This window comes from Phaenicophaeus curvirostris, chromosome 3, assembly GCF_032191515.1.
Source record: "Phaenicophaeus curvirostris isolate KB17595 chromosome 3, BPBGC_Pcur_1.0, whole genome shotgun sequence".
In the NCBI taxonomy this organism is placed as follows: domain Eukaryota; kingdom Metazoa; phylum Chordata; class Aves; order Cuculiformes; family Cuculidae; genus Phaenicophaeus; species Phaenicophaeus curvirostris.
The window spans coordinates 21,115,410-21,132,285 of record NC_091394.1 but is presented as its reverse complement, the minus strand read 5'-3'; the positions used below and the strand labels follow the sequence as shown (position 1 = coordinate 21,132,285).

General features: G+C 35.8%; 1 protein-coding gene across 1 annotated transcript in view; it reads left to right on the top strand.

The window, feature by feature from the left end:
• DNAH5 (dynein axonemal heavy chain 5) overlaps window positions 1-16,876 on the top strand; it is a 121,879-nt gene that overhangs the window by 33,040 nt on the left and 71,963 nt on the right. The window contains exons 18-32 of the mRNA XM_069853488.1: window positions 744-903; window positions 1,921-2,157; window positions 2,949-3,139; window positions 3,229-3,328; window positions 4,722-4,858; window positions 6,336-6,537; window positions 8,021-8,256; window positions 10,311-10,529; window positions 11,041-11,103; window positions 12,055-12,293; window positions 13,081-13,321; window positions 13,791-13,990; window positions 14,778-14,931; window positions 15,627-15,790; window positions 16,413-16,569. Coding sequence (XP_069709589.1) covers window positions 744-903; window positions 1,921-2,157; window positions 2,949-3,139; window positions 3,229-3,328; window positions 4,722-4,858; window positions 6,336-6,537; window positions 8,021-8,256; window positions 10,311-10,529; window positions 11,041-11,103; window positions 12,055-12,293; window positions 13,081-13,321; window positions 13,791-13,990; window positions 14,778-14,931; window positions 15,627-15,790; window positions 16,413-16,569 — 2,700 coding nt within the window. The remainder of the gene's footprint in view (window positions 1-743; window positions 904-1,920; window positions 2,158-2,948; window positions 3,140-3,228; window positions 3,329-4,721; window positions 4,859-6,335; window positions 6,538-8,020; window positions 8,257-10,310; window positions 10,530-11,040; window positions 11,104-12,054; window positions 12,294-13,080; window positions 13,322-13,790; window positions 13,991-14,777; window positions 14,932-15,626; window positions 15,791-16,412; window positions 16,570-16,876) is intronic.

The window sequence follows — 16,876 nt, the reverse complement described above, 5'->3', positions numbered from 1 at the left end:
ATTATTCCAGTTATTGATTTTTAATTAAACAGAGGTAGCCAGGTTTGATTAAGCTTAAAGAAATAGGAGATAACAAAGAAGAAAAAAAAATTAGAAGGCAATTATAGTTAAAAATTATTGTTGGCTAAATCATACTTGAACAATATTATCAAAAGTATTAAAGAAAAAACCCTACATAATACTTATTTCTGAATTCTATTAATTCTCATTCTTTGATTCCTTCTCCCCCACAGTTAATAATTTTCTTGTTTATTCTAATCATAAATACAACTTTTAATAGATTTTCATCTCCTATCTGACTATAGATGGGAAATACACTTGGCTAATACTCCTTTTCGCACAGCCAAGTAATATAAAATGACAGTGATTAAAAGAGGGTTTTAATTTTCTGTGTCTATGTTGGAAAGTTAAGAAAATCAAGGAACACTTGCTTTTGGGAGCCCTTTAATGGTCCTGGGCTTTATATACGATGATTCATGATGTTAACTATGGATGAATCATGTGATTTAGGAAAAAAAATGAGAGCAATTCTGCAAAACATTTGTGTTATCTTGTTTGGCACAACAAAGAATCAGCACTAAACAGTTTCAAATAAACCAATTAGAAAGGGTGTGTTGTGTATTGATCTTGTTTATCACTGATATGGGGCCTTGACATTTATGTTAATGAAGGTTGCAGTGTCTGTGAAATAGACATGAGAACCAAGAGGATAAGAACATATATTTGTTTTGTTTTGATAACAGGAGCTCTGTATAAAAGGTTCTCAGACCTTACATTTAAAAAGCTCACTGGTGGAAGATGCTGCTAATGAGCTGATTAACATTTTACTTGACACGGAGGTGCGGGCCAGAAAAGATGAGAAGTCAGTTACACCCATTGGTGAATTAAGAGTTAAAAACACAGGTAAGAAGATTGTATTGTAGTACTGTGCTTATTTTTTTTTTGCATGCTGACAGCGTGTGTTGGGGGATATTGTAGCTTAGCTGACTGGAGTGTCTGATGTCTGAAGATTTTTGCTTTAATTTGTGTGGATGACACATCATCTAACAATTATCTATCATTTGCAAAACAGGACAATGTCATCAGTCTAACTTGTGTGTTGAAATGTTAAGGCCATAGAAGCAGATGTTTACAGGCCTTCATTAGTAGTTTTCATAGAGAATCATAGAATTAACCAGGTTGGAAGAGACCCACCCAATCATCGAGTCCAACCATTCCTATCAAACACTAAACTGTGCCCCTCAGCACCTCATCCACCCGTGCCTTAAACACCTCCAGGGAGGGTGACTCAACCATCTCCCTGGGCAGCCTGTTCCAGTGCCCAATGACCCTTTCTGTGAAAATTTTTTTCCTAATGTCCAGCCTGAACCTCCCCTGTCGGAGCTTGAGGCCATTTCCTCTTGTCCTGTCCCCTGTCACTTGGGAGAAGAGGCCAGCACCCTCCTCTCCACACCCACCTTTCAGGTGGTTGTAGAGAGCAATGAGGTCTCCCCTCAGCCTCCTCTTCTCCAGGCTAAACAACCCCAGCTCTCTCAGCCACTCCTCATAAGGCCTGTTCTCCAGCCCCTTCACCAGTTTCGTTGCTCTTCTCTGGACACGCTCCAGAGCCTCAACATCCTTCTTGTGGTGAGGGGCCCAGAACCGAACACAGTATTCGAGGAGCGGTCTCACCAGTGCTGAGTACAGAGGGAGATAGACTATAAGAAATAATATCTAATTTTTGGTGATAATCGTGCCAGTTTGTACTAAGTGGATGGGGTAAAAGAACTGTTACATTGAGGTACAGATTACAGATGGATATAATCTTCACTTCTGTAGAATTTAGTTGTGTTTCAGACATCTGCGTAGCTGTAGTTTTATTGTGTTTTCAAGTCCCCTAAGTCAGTTTAAGTAACTGGATTTATGATGTTTTTGCAACAGAAGAAGAAAGAAGATCAAAAAGTTTGACTTCCTCCCACAGTTCTAGTGAGATATGGGCTGGACTGTCTTCTTCAGCAAAGAGGAAGAGAACTGATTTAGAAATGTTAGAGGAAGAAGCCAATGAACTGCTTTCCTACTTCAGTCATTGTAATATTGATGCCCTATTGAAAGCAACTCGAAATGCTCTGGAGACCATACGCAAGCGCATCCATGCATCTTCCACGATCAACTTTTTAGGTGGCCTTATTGCTTTATTTTGCTTTCTTTACCTATAAAAAGAAATATATAAATGTAATATCCCCAAGGTGAATAAAAAAGAGCCACGTGTGTAAAAGAGGGGAAACTGGAAGGAGTTTGAATAAACAGTCTTGTTCAATCACAATTGATAACATTGTATATTTCTGAAGGAATTTATTTTCTTATGACAATAGGTTTGTGTCATTGCAATGCTGTTTCTCTTGGGACTGACTGTGCTGTTCTGAAGCTGGCTATGATATTTGCACCTGAGCTCGATAAGTGGTTACCTATATGACTTTGGCTTTTACATAAAACTCTGTGAAAAAAACCCATACTTAATAATTGCCTTCAGATCTTTCTATACAATATGGTGGAACGCTCTTTTGAAATGTTTTCTTGTTACATCCTTTTAAGAAACAAAAATAAAGGCATTTGTTTGGCCTCTGCAGCATAGAAGGCATACAATAATGTGGCTCTAAGGAGTTTCTTTGCTCAGTTTTATGTGCTGACTGGGATACAAGCCAGATAACAAAATTTTCTTCTAGATAGCTGCACAGAACAAGTTGAAGAGGAGCTTCATGGAGAGAAATAACTGGACACTTTATTTTCTTTTGTGCTACCATATACTTTAACAATGTGTCTTTTAAATTACTCATGACTCTTTTTTTTTCCGTAATAAATTACGCTCAATACTCAGTACTAAGGTCTACATATCGCTTTATATCATTACAATGCCTAGTTTGAAATCTTGAAAAAAATGTGAACAATTTTTTTTTTTGTCTTTCATTTAGAAAGTCACAATGCTTCTAAGCAGGAAAAAAGTGCTTATCCTATAATTAGGACCAATATTAACTTATCTATCCCTAATATAATCATGACACCCTCTTTGGATGAGGTACAGCAGACGCTTAATAAAGCTGTAGATACTATTGTGAAAGTAATGAAAGGAGTTGGACAGTGGAGTAAGGAGAGAATATCCAAGGTTTGTGTTTTTAACGACCTTACTTAAAAGCAATGTTTCAAAGCTATTGCAAATAGAATTTTTTAATAGCAATTCTACTTCTTCTGCAGAAGAAAATGTTGGAGAGAGAAGCGGCAGTGTTGAGGTATGACAGCAGAAGCAGCGATTCTGATGATGGAATGAGAGAGACTGGAAAGAAAAGCATCCATGGTAACGATAGACTCTGACATCTCTCAATTTGAATGTTAAATGAGGTTTATACAGAATGTGTTAAACGATGTTAAATACAAAGTGCTTAGAGAAACGGTAGAAGAAAGACTTCATAGATTTTAAACTACCTTAAAGAAAAAGTAGGATATAATAATGACGTCAAGGCTTCTCTTTGTGATTGGAAACCAGGCTTCCTTGAAGATGCTTGTCTTTATGTAGTTTGGAGTAAGGGGATTTTTTATGGTTCTCAGATAGTTGTACCCTGCAGCATGTGAAAAGCTGTTAGGATGCCAGCCTGGGCAGCATAGTGGAAATTGTGAGTCAGTTTGGAAAACAATTATAGCTGCTTTTGCTACACAAAAGATCTTTTTATGATTTGCTAGTGTGGTTTGTAAGTTGGTACGTTCGAGTAGTGTCTTAAAAGTTGTGCTGAAATGCTTTTAAGAATTAAGTTTGTCTTCCATTAAGTTTAACTTAAACAAAATTGAATTGAATTGAATTGAAATGTCTGTTTAAATTACAATTTTGATGGGGAGAGTATTGTGTAGAGGATTGAATAGTCTAAATTTCTAAATGGATTTTAACTTAATCTGTTTTATGATCAGTGTGGGATGAAGTTATTGAAGGTATTTATTCAAGGAAATTTAAGATGGTTTTTTTAATTGCTGGGATTTTCTTGTTTGAAATGGTTTAGAATCAAGCAAAATAAATTGTTCTACTTTGTACTTCATATACTTCAAAAACTTATTGAGTCTTTTGAGGTTATGTCCCTCTTATGCACCTAAAAAGTAGGAACATAATACTTCAGCTGGTTAAGAAATAAAATTGTTCTTGCAAAAATCAGAATTTCTCTTGCCCAAGATGAAATAAGAAATGATGGTAAGTTCAGTCTTGTAGGTATTTTATAATTGATGGACCTTCCTTTTATCTTTCCTTTAGAAGACTGGCTATGATCTTTTCAGATTTAATGTTAATTTGTATTCCAAATTGTCAGTTATGGTCTGCCCCACATTATTTCAGAAAAGAAAAATATTTATGGCTTTGGTCAATGCTACTGTATCAGTAAAACACTTTGGTGAAGTGTATAGGATGAACCTTGGAGAGGGATGAGAGAAAAGGAAAGATTATATTTGAAAGGTTTGAGTAAAACTTGTTCCAACTTTGTCAGAGTACCTAAATGAAGTAGGTTTCCTGAAATGGAGAGGTTTACGAATTCAGGGCAGTTATATTGGCTACCTAGACTTCTAGTTGCTTTTATGATTAATAAAAAACTTGACTTTAAAATGCATGCTTATGGAAAAACAGGTAATTGGTTTTTGTTTATAGGAATTTGCTTAGCCTAAACAATATGTCTGTCCTAAAACTACTTTTGTGTTTGAATCTGCCTTTATAGACAGTGTGTCGGATGCAGCATCGCTCAGTTTGTCTGATCTGGGGCAAAGCCAGAACTACTTCAAGAGTGTTTCAGAGAACAAAGAAATTATTAAATTAGTATCTTTACTCAACACTGCTATTAATTCTACGAAAAGGGTAAGACATTCAAGTTGATAATTTCCTACCAGTATCCAAGGGTATTAATGTATTAGTTTTAATGTCCTTGCACAATAATAGCATTTAAAACAGTGATTAAAAATATGAAAGAAAATATATAGGATAGTGTATGGAAAACATGGCTGCAATTTTGCAAATGTGCTTTGAAAGTGTAACATGGGTTAAGGTGTACTCTGTTCAAAATTTATGAGATTATGAATATTAAATAAAGTAAAACTTTGGTATGATTAGAAACCTGTTCAATTGGTAAAACATCATAAAAACTTCCAGGTATAGTTGAGTTGTGTGTATTTATTATAGAACTGGTGGTAATTGCACAAGTGTGTTAAAAACAGTTTTAGTCACATAGAAATTCTTATGAAGCCACATGACTTGTGGCCCATTATGAAGAGCTCATGAAGGTTTTTGGAAGAAAAATCAGTTTGGCATTTGTAAAGCGTTGCATAGGATTTGCTACTGGAGGTTAGGAGATCGCTTAAGGGATTTGTGTATTTCATTGCCCTTTTCTTATTCTGTGCACTTTCTAGTAAATATTGAACTGATATTTCTTTGGAGAACTCTGCATCGGTTCCTTCTGGGCCAAATCCAGTCTTACAGTGGAGCCTTGTAAGGTGGAAATTTTTGCCTTGTAACATCAGTAGTACTAAAGCATAACTAGCACAATGACATACAGGCTTGTTCTGAAGACTAAGGTGCAATTGATAACAATAGGTAGTTATCTTGGTATTTTGAGACTCCTTATTTTGTAATTGGAAATTTTTTATCATTTAGTCAGGTTTAAAGACCTACAAGCACTATTTTTATCATAAATCATGATGTGGATTTTCTTGTAGCAGTCAGCTCTCATTTGCTTGTTTAATTAGCTGAAGTGATGACGTTTTAACTTTGACAATTTCCTGAACTCCTGAGAACCAGAAAAATCATTCTGTTACACTCTTCTTAAGTGATATTTGAATAGAAGATGCATGAATTGAGTGTAGAATTTAATGTTATTAACAGCATTGTCATACATGTAAAAAAAATTGTCACATAACTTCATTGTTTGAGAACACATTGAGTTACTGCTGTTCTTCTTATACTGAGCCTGGGAGGTCAGATTTCAATTGCCAGTCCAGTAAGTGGTATGGAAGGACAAGTGTATTGTATCCTAGTCTCAAAGGAGTGTTTTACTTCCTATTGATTCCTAGGATTTTATTGACTGATGAGTCACTTCCTTGGAAAATACTATTACTGGTTTGACTAATTGGATGTGACTAGCACACAGTTTCTGGCAAGGCTTGTGTTTGCTAATGGAACTTGCTTTAGCAGAAATTTACCAGCAGCAGTCTGTTTAGTGAGGTGATGCAGCCCGCTCCACGATGGATTTCTAAATGTTTTCAAATGAGCAGGCAATAAGAAATTATACGTATGATGTGCATACAACACTGAGAATTTTTGAACTTCTGATGTGTTTCAGGAAGTTCTTACAGCTTTGGAGAGTTTCAATTGCTACCACCATATATGGCAGATGGACAAGGAGGAAACCATCGATAAATTACTGATGGGAAACCCATTACTCTCTGAATTTGAATCTGAAATTCTGCATTTCCGAGGCTTGGACATTAAAATCAGTTCTGAGCCTGAATATATCTGCGTGGGAGCTATTGCACTATACACTGGTAGAACGCATCTTTTTACTTCTCCACAGAGACACGTACTTCCTGACTCCTCTAGGAATGAGGGATGGTGCTTAGTTTTGGATGGGTGAACTAGGTTAAAGATGTGAAGGAGAAAGAAAAAGAATGGCTGTTTGCTGTTGTGGCTGTAAGTAAGTACAAAGCAAGCACTAATGCATTGACACATGAATATATGTGAGGTTAAGCTGGAGTTTCTTCCCCCACCTGGATGCTTCTGCTCACTTACAGGGTAGATGGTAGATGTTTGCCCATCCTTCTGTCACTGGCCCCTATGGATGCATATTTTATGAGAGTAAGATGATACATTTACATTGCTTTTCTCCTTGTCTGGCTGAAAAGCTTTCTATTTAATACAGTTAGTTAAGTGAAACATGTATATTATTGCTGGTTCTCTTTTTGCTGTGAAAGCCAGACCTCAAATCTTTACTTTTTTTTTTTTGTAGCTGATGTTCCATATCACCTAATTAAATTTTGCATTTTACACCAGTATAACAGAAAAGACAGTTGGGTAAGAAATGCATGTAGCTGGTTTTGCAGTAGATGCCAAATCTGAGGAAGCAGAATGTTTTCTTCATTAGGAAAGAATATCAGCCACAAGTCATTGGTTGTATCATAAGGCAAAGAACTAGAGAAACAAGAAAATCAGTGGAGGTGAAATAGTTCTGATATTTAATAAATGAAAAAGACCGTTGAGTGTGAGAGCTAAGTATGAGAAGAGATACTGTATAAAAAGGAAGACACACAAGTAAAATGTGCGGGGGGAATGAATGGGTAACAGGATTGAAGTTATATCCAGCAAAAATTTATGTAATGCTCATGTTGGTATTGTTTTTTGAGTCTGCTCTTGAGAACTGTGAGGAAGAAATTTGAATTTAATAGCAGAGCTTTAGAGAAGTGGACTGAATTGTTGCAGAATTGGTCAGCAACTCAACAAGACTTCATTTTTCTCTCTAAATGTTTGTCATTTGATTCCACTAGTGCTACAGATAAAATGTGTAAAAATTAAGTGGTTGATGAACCATTTGGTTTCATTAAATGTCAGATAAAACGTTATTTCTTTGACTTCCATAATGAGTCTCTTACTTTCCTCCCCTTAGTAATTTTTTTCAAGTTTAATTTTTTGAAATATTTTAGGCTTAGATGAGATATTAACCTATTTGTTAGTGATACTTAGCATAGAAATGTGTATAATGATACATGAACAAGGTGACAGGTGTGGAGTCCAGACTTGTCTTTCCAGTAGGAGAAATTTATATATTCCAAGAAGATTAGGGGGAAAGTGATCCTGAATTACAAGCAATCCTGTAAACTACTCAAAGGTGTCAATGTGATTTCATCTTCTCTGTACATGGATGGTTAGACTGAAAAAAACATAACTGGGAATGAAGAGAACATGTTCAAATAGATTAAAAATACATCTTACAAAAATATCTATAATGTGTAAATATCTATCCAATGTTTTTAGCTGATCTGAAGCTAGCACTGAGAGCAGAAACAAAAGCCTGGATAAATTTGCTGGGGTGTCATTGTAATAAGAAGTACCGAGCAGAGATGGAAGCTATTTTCACTTTTATAGAAGAAACCAGCAAGAAGTTAAATCGCCATATCAAGGACCTGGATGATATAAGAATAGCCATGTCAGCTTTAAAAGCCATCAGAGAACAACAGATCTCCATAGACTCTCAAGTTGGGCCTGTTGAGGTATGCAGGAATGTTGTATGTATGGGTATTTTCTAGGTTAAAGTTTAGCAGTGCACTTTGAAAAAGTGTGATGTAACTTGTGTGAAATGTCAGGTGGCAGATCTGTTTTGTTCCTGTAAATCTTTTTTGCGTGGTTATCTGATTTGGACAAATGTATAGAATACAATTATTCAATGCAAGAAAGCCTTTGGTACTTCGTGGAAGAAGTCTGTTTATGAAAATCATTGTTTTTCAGCTTTTTTTTCTTTTTCTTTTTTTTTTAATTTAGCTTTGCCTACAAAAGAGGAGAAAGCTAATGTTAGGCAGATTATATGGGAATGTGTGAGAGTGACTGCTTTATCAGCTATATCATGTGTTGAAATAAACAACTGACTTCCTTAAAGAAGTTCACTTGTCACAATGCAGTCATTGTACATCTGACAATGTGGGAGTTTCTGGTCAAATAGCAGAGTTAAAACCAGATGATAACTGTTTTCTGTATTCCTAAGCAGAGTATGGATTTAAGAATTCTAGTTTGGCAAAATGCACCATTCACTAGATGTCAGTAGAATTTTTTTTTCTCCTGAAACATGTTCATGATTCCTGACTGCCCATAATTTTATTTTTTTAAATTAAAGTAACCTAACGCAGAATTCTTATCTACCACATATTGACAACTCTGATGTTCTGTTTCAGAGATGGAAAAAGTGTGTTTGCTGTCAGAGAAATGCCTCGCACCTCTTTTTTATTGTTCTCTTTTCTCTGAGCAGAGGTAAATTGTGGAATACCATTTGTATTTGTATGTGCAAATAGTGGAAATGAGCATGGAGCTCTTCCACATTTTTCAGAAAATAGCTAAGAAGGAATGAATCTCTCAATGTTGCAAGCTATGAGGGTGTCTCTAGTTGTATTATGGAGCAAAAATAAGACAGGTAGTTTTTGGTGAAAAGCAAAGCGTATCTGCAGCTGGAACCTTCTGTGAAATTGTCACTGGTAATGTGTTTGTCATAGGTAATGTGATCTCTTAGGAGATGATACTTTGGAAGTTCCTGCCAAGACCTGTCCTGATATACCATGTGACGTGGAACCAAGGAAAAAGCCAGTTTAACCAAGGATTCCTAACCTTTCAATTCTGCAAGCAGGAGCCTTGCGCCTCTAGACACAAGGAGTCAGACTTCAGATTTTTGAAACAAAGGCTGAAGTATTTTCCACATAATAGGGTGGCAGTTATATTTCCCGTTTTGCAATTTGTCTGCAATTTGATTTAAACTGGAAGATGTAAATGAAATTAATTCCATGTTATACAAAAATTATTCTCTGAAACGGTTATGCCACAGATTCACTGCCACCCTATGCTAATTTACAGTAGGTGAATTTCAGTTGTGTTTTTGTGAAACTTGACTGAAGTTTTCAGTATGTGGAGTGTTTATACCTTGGTGGCACACATGGAGATCCAAGTTCTGAAGAAACGAGGGGCCATAAAGTAGGTTTTTAAGTAGATTCTTCATGCCGAATGATTTATAGTTAGAACATTTTAAATAGTTGCAACCTATTAGTTCTGGTGACTTCTTATGTCATCTCCTAATTTGTTATTTGTTGAAAACATAAAGTAGGGCTTAAAGGTGTTTATGGAATAGAAGTTTGTTTTACGTACTAGAAGGCTTATGCTTGGATGCTTTCTCATGGCTTGCCTCCTGTAATATTCAGATTAGATCATAGCAGATAACTGAAGACATGGATCAGAAAGATATTCTCATTAAAAGGAAGTACTCTAACTGGATTTTTTTTTTTTTTTTTAAGAGGGACAGATTGCAGTAGGGCAAATAAGCATTTAGCAAGCAGAATGCTACCTGAAATGTAAGGAGTTAGGGAAAACTGGCTAGTTTTCGTTTTGGTGTTTCTTCCGGTATTGGTATTGGTTTGCCAGATTGTGATAATTTCTCAGCAAAAAGAAAAGATTTTATTTTTCTAACAAATAATTTTCTGTTCTTAAAAATTTTAAAAGAAAATATTCGTAAATGTATAAAATTAACTTCAGTTACCATTTTGTGTATCTTGATCCAACCTTTTGATAGGAATCCTATGCTATGTTAAACAAATATGATATACTTGTGGCCAAGGAAGAGACAGAAAAGGTGGACACTTTACACTATACTTGGGAAAAACTGCTAGTCCGTGCCAATGAAGTGCAGAATGAGCTCATTGCTTTGCAGCCAAACTTCAGAGGAGAGCTTATTAGCGCTGTGAAGACTTTTGCTGAAGACTGTGCACAGTTCTATTCAGATTATGATCAGGCAAGTGTTTGTGGTGTATTGTTTCAGATGAGTTTTTGAGGAACAGTGGGAGCATGGAAAGATTGTGGAGATGACTGGTTTAATGGGATGTGTTTCCACTGTCTGAAGAATAAGTTTATTCTTGTTCAAGTGGTATTTTGAGTTTCAGTGCAGGGTGGGTTTTGTTATTTTTTTGTTTGTGACAAAATTATGTATCGATTGTCATCAGCTCTTAGAGATTAACTTGAGACATTTAGAGTCTACGATAAACAGCTAGTGTCTTGTATCACCTTCTAAGTAATGTTGATTTTTACTAGAAAAAGGATCCACCATTGCCTAGCTTTTACACTATTATGGTAACTTCTGTATTAAAAAGACAATTAATTGCCTCCTTTGTGTGCTATCTGATGTAGGGATGGAATCTCGAAGCCACAAAAATATTAGAGTTCAGCATTTAGAAAATGCTAATTAGGAATAATGGCTATTTTCATCCTCTAAATGAACTGTTTAATTTTTTTTTTCTTCTTTTTAGAAGGGGCCAATGGTTGCTAGTTTAGAGCCTCAGGAAGCCAATGACAGGCTTACTATATTTCAGGTACTGTTAATTTTAAGACATTGCTTAATTCTTATTTCAAGTAAACTGACACCTGAAGGCCCCAAGAACGAATCAGTGTAGCTGAACTAATTTTTGTTGATACATGGAGTTACTGATTGGGCAAATTCTGTTTTAACTTAATGAAAGCTAAGTTGGGTTTTTTTCCTATGCATTTGCAGGGAATGCTGGTTAAAATTTAATGTATTTTAGGAGCTAAGAGACAGGCTGCATAGAAAATGAGTAGTAATTACTAGATTGAAGTATCCGGATGAGAGCTTGCTTTAAAGTTTAGTGTGCTCAGCTATAGGCTGTTAGTATGTTCATAATTGTGTCTTTTCCTTGCTAATACAATTCTGCCCTGTCCTCTTCTCCTCTACCATATTTTAAATTGTATTAAAGGTTTCCATTTAAACTGTTTTTCCTGTTGAAATGTTTCTTTGTACCATGAATAATTTATGTTCTTATAATGATGACTTCTAATGGTTTTCCTTTTCCCATTCATCCTATTCATTTGACTTCCTGCTGTGTTCCTTTGATTGTAGTTCAATTAACAATTAAATTTTGTTTTTCTTTGCTGCTTAAGTAGTAGTAATTCTTACTTCAACCCTTCAATAAAGGAATTGCACAGCATATTTGGAGAGGTGGAGTTTGCTGCATCCACCTTTCTTTGCCTGGCATGTCATGCTCTGCCTCTTTCAAATGCAAGCTTAGTATTTATGTAACTGCACCATATGGAGTAAATGGCCTCCCTGTCAGCTTCTAAAGGGATATCACCAGGCTCACTCAAAGTTACTATTTTCATGAAAACTGTTGACATAACTTTTGACAGTGTGAGTTGTTAGTGTATCCTGTATATCTTTTCTAGTATTTACTAGTCACTAATGCAGCTCTAAGGACAATGCCAGCTCTTGAATATTTATTTAATTTTATTTACTTTCATCTTTTTCTTAGAATCGATTTGATAACCTTTTTCGAAAATATATCACTTATACTGCTGGGGAAGAACTTTTTGGTTTGCCTGTTACTCAGTACCCTCAGCTGTTTGAAATAAAGAGGCAACTGAACCTGTTACAGAAACTCTATCATCTATATAACAACGTCATTGACACAGTCAGTGGCTACAATGATATTCTTTGGTCAGAATTGGACACTGGAAAAATTAACAGTGAACTTCTGGAGTTTCAGAACAGGTGAGAAAATGCTGTGGGAGTAAAGATGCCTTAAATACTTTTGTTACTTCTTAAATATGATTTTAAGTATTTGTACATTGAAGTATGAAAGATGAGTTTTGATTGAAAAATATATCTATTAACCAACTTCATAAAACGAAGGAGCCAATTTAAATTCTAAATGTTGAAGATTGTTGTTCCTTGGAGAGCTTCTTTGTTAATGTTCTTTGATGAATTTCAAATATATGTTAAAATTACTATTTATTTATTCGTAAATGGAAATTTCACTTCCTTGATGTGACATTATTCATAAGAGACATATTTGCCCTAGATGTGTAACTGAAATGCTGAATAATTTTCCTACAAAATGGGATATATTACATGCATAGAAGCTCAACTTGTTATCAAACTAGGAATCAAATGTTGTAAAGAATTAAACCTGCATGTTCTGGGGAACAAGGTTTACTTCTAGAGCACAGGGCAACGCATATCATGAGCCCCACCAAAAGATGAAATCAAGATGTAAAGTAGTTAATTTGTTTTTGAAGAACACTTGGACAAAATGTGTTAAAATTATGCAGCTGTGCTCCTTAAGGGGAGCCTGTAGGTGCCTGCCTGCCTATCAGTCAATGAAATAGACTGGAAACAGATTATCTCACGTGCTGAGTCACATATAGAATCTTCAAAATACAGGTAACCTGAATATGAGACGTACATGATCTGCTGTTAGAATCATATACTGTGGTTAAATGTGTGACAGAAAGAATAACTCAAGCTGTTTGAAAAAACTTACATTATTTCTACATAGGTGCCGTAAGCTTCCTCGTGGTGTAAAGGAATGGCAGGCCTTCTTTGACCTAAAGAAGATCATTGAGGACTTCAGTGAATGTTGCCCGTTGCTTGAGCGTATGTCCAGTAAAGCAATGATGCCTCGGCACTGGAAGCAGATTACAGATCTCACTAATCACAACTTTGATGTGGAAAATGAAGCATTTAAGTTGAGGAATATAATGGAAGCTCCGCTACTAAGATATAAAGAGGAAATAGAGGTACCGTGAAGGAAGACAAATAGATGCATGAAACAAAACAATCTACTTGAATAGTGTATAAGTAATACTAGTAAGAAGGAAAACAGAATATTTCTGAAGAAAGAACAGAGAAATGGACTATCACCTCAGCTTTCTCTATAAAATAATGACACCTATATAATATGGTATCAACTCCTCTTTTAAATCATGCAGCTTGGCCTAGAAGCTAATTTGTGAGGGTGCCTTGCTTTGAAACACTTAAAGATATGAAAACTAATCACTGTATTATTATTTTGTTTCCCTCAAAGCTGGTCCTATCATCATGTGGCATACATATTATTAGCTAATATTTTTGTATGTCTGCAGATCTTTCCACTCACTAAGTAGTAGCTCATCAGCATTACTAAGGTTGAAGGAAATATGAGTTATATCTGCATACAAGAGACTTGAATCATTCATAGCTTGTTTTGACATGCTGTTTATTTGGAAGGGTATCTGCATAAGTGCTGTGAAGGAGAGAGACATTGAGCAGAAGTTAAAACAAGTGGTAGCTGAATGGGACAATAAAACATTTACCTTTGCAAACTTTAAAACCCGTGGAGAACTTCTTCTGAGAGGTGACAGCACATCAGAAACAATTGCTACCATGGAGGACAGCTTGATGATTCTTGGCTCTCTCATGAATAACAGGTAAGAAGAAAAGGGTGGGGAGGAGATAAAAATATTATCAAGAGGCTTTGTTTTATTGAAGAAATCTATCTTTCACAGAGAAGAAAAAACCCCACCCATCTAGATAATAACTAAAAGCTTACTTGGTCTTGAATTGTTCATTGGCTAGTTCTTATTGTCTGTATCCCTCCAGTAAGTTCTTTTGAAAGCATGTGGATACAGTTCAGACTTCCTGAATAGTCAACTGGGCAGTTTTCATAGATTCAAGAAAGTACTGATAAGCGTAAACGGGAACAAAGCCTGGTTGTGGCAGGCATACTACAGTCATTACAGGCACTGCTACTCTTCCCCCTGTGATAGGTCACTGCCTCATGCTGTAGATGCTGATAATCCTAATTAAAATGATCTTTGGTGGGTCTGGTTTCACCTGCCAAAGCTTGCAGATAAAATAAGGAACGCTGAACCTGGTTATCAGGCAGATGTTCAAAAGCAAAAGTTCAGTTGATAAGGACCTCTGGGAGTCTTGCAGCTTTCAAGATCTTGCACAGTCCCTTTTTGAGACCATTTAACCTTAGAGTAAAATTAAAATCTTCTGTTCAGCTTTTTTTGGAGGGCTGTGCTCTGCACCATGTGTACCAGCAAGTTTGAGCTGATTTGGTAACTTCAGCTAACTGGCTGAATTGAGTCAAGTATAGGTTTTCATACTTTCACTTGGTGAAGATACAAGCAGCAAAGTTATTCCTTTTCCTTATGAGTAATGTCCTTGTTTCCTTCTTGAAATAAAGCAATAGTCTTCTTCTTGTTTTAGATACAACACACCCTTCAAGACACAGATTCAAAAATGGGTGCACTATCTTTCCAACACAACAGATATCATTGAGAACTGGATGGCTGTGCAGAACTTGTGGATTTATTTAGAAGCTGTTTTTGTTGGCGGTGACATAGCAAAGCAGCTTCCAAAGGTTTTCAGACATGTCTTTTTTCAGTTTGATTTTCTACATTTTAAATATAAAACTTAGCTATGATGTCATAATTGATACAGTAGCATAAACTTTATTTTTTTTGGTACTTAACAAAATTAATCTTGCTAAGAAATTAGGCAAAAAATGCCAACAGAATTTTTGTGTTAGAGAGTATAATAACATTTTTGTATGCTAGTTGATATTTTTATATCTAGGTTATAAAATTGTTAACCTAGGTATGTTTAAATGTTTTCCCTAGTAGTAGTGTAGTCTAGTTAGGCGATCTTAATAGTATCTGCCACTAGTCTAGCAGTACCTAGGAATCCTTATCTTAAACATTCTTACATAGCTTTTCAATTTAAAAATAAACTTAAGATTTTAGAAAAAAAAAATCTTCAAATTTGAAGCATGTAATTAAAGGATAATGAGTTTTCTGTCTTTTTCTCTAAGTATGATTGAAAGAGAAAGTAGATAGCAGGCTTGACAGTCAAGTATAAAATAGGCTATATTGTGTAAGTAGAAAGATTTGTGTTTTTCTAAGCTGAAAAGTCTTTTGAAGTTTGACATGGGGTTACTAGTAGAGAAGATTACTGGTGAGATTACTGGGTACCAATTCTGCAAGCCAATGCCTTTTCCCTTGTCTCTCTTCCTTTCTACATCTCTTTCCTTCCACATTCACTGTCATGTTCCTACAGGAAGCAAAGCGTTTCTCAAACATTGATAAATCCTGGGTGAAGATCATGACCCGAGCTCATGAAACACCTAACGTTGTTCAGTGCTGCATTGGTGATGAAATTATGGGACAGTTACTACCACATTTACAAGAACAGCTCGAAATCTGCCAGAAATCTCTCACAGGGTGAGATTACTACAAGTCTTCAGTCTTGGGCATATGGTTATGAATCATGTAACTAGGGAAAGAGCAATTGCTCCAGTACTGTCTCATGGAATTTGTGAAGATCATGTTCTTATTCTACTATGAATTCATTTGAACTGAGCGAACAAGTTAGCAGGATGCATCTCCTCCAAAGATATTGCTAGCAACTCACTGATAAGTATTTCATTTGTGTCTAAGCTGTCACTCACTGTATATCTCTTTTAAACCAAAGCGAGTTCCAGCCTAATTTCAATCCAAAAGTCAGTCTAGATCTGTAAGTCCTATTCAGACCCTTCGCGATTCTGGGAGAAATTCAGCATGGGAGACCTGAACAGCAAGTTACAGCTTAATGTAAAAACGATTTACAATATAGCAAATAATAAAAGGTTTCTATTAAATGAATTTTGATGCCAAAACAGGAGTCACTTTAAAGCAGATATTTAACATGAAGATATGATGGATAAGAATTACTGTCATTGCTACTGCTAAAAATTGCAACGGTACATTGTAAGAAATGCCACCTTTAGAGAGGAAGGGTGCGTAAATTAACCTAATTCACTCACTGTTTACCCCTACCTCCTGCCATTTTTTTTTTTAAATGCAGGTACCTGGAGAAAAAGCGCCTCCTATTTCCACGATTCTTCTTTGTGTCAGATCCTGCTCTCTTAGAAATTCTTGGCCAGGCATCAGACTCTCACAATATACAGGCGCATCTGCTGAATGTCTTTGACAACATTAAAACTGTCAGATTCCATGAAAGGGTATGTACTGCCTGCACCTCAGTATGTGTTCTTTCAAATTAACAACATGCAATAAGTGTTAAACAAGAAAGATACCTGAGTGCACAGGGTATTCGGCTGTTTCACTGAGCTCATCAACTGTTTGATGCTGCGTAGGCTTTCTTTGCTTAAGATTTCAATTTGCACTAGTGGTTAGGTTTCAGAGAAAAAACCCTATGTACTGAAGTTTTCTGTGCAATATTACAGGTTAGCATCCCCTCAGATAACCCTCTGATTCTTTATGAGCATACTTGTATCTTTAGATTGCCTGTATTTGTATTTTTCATTT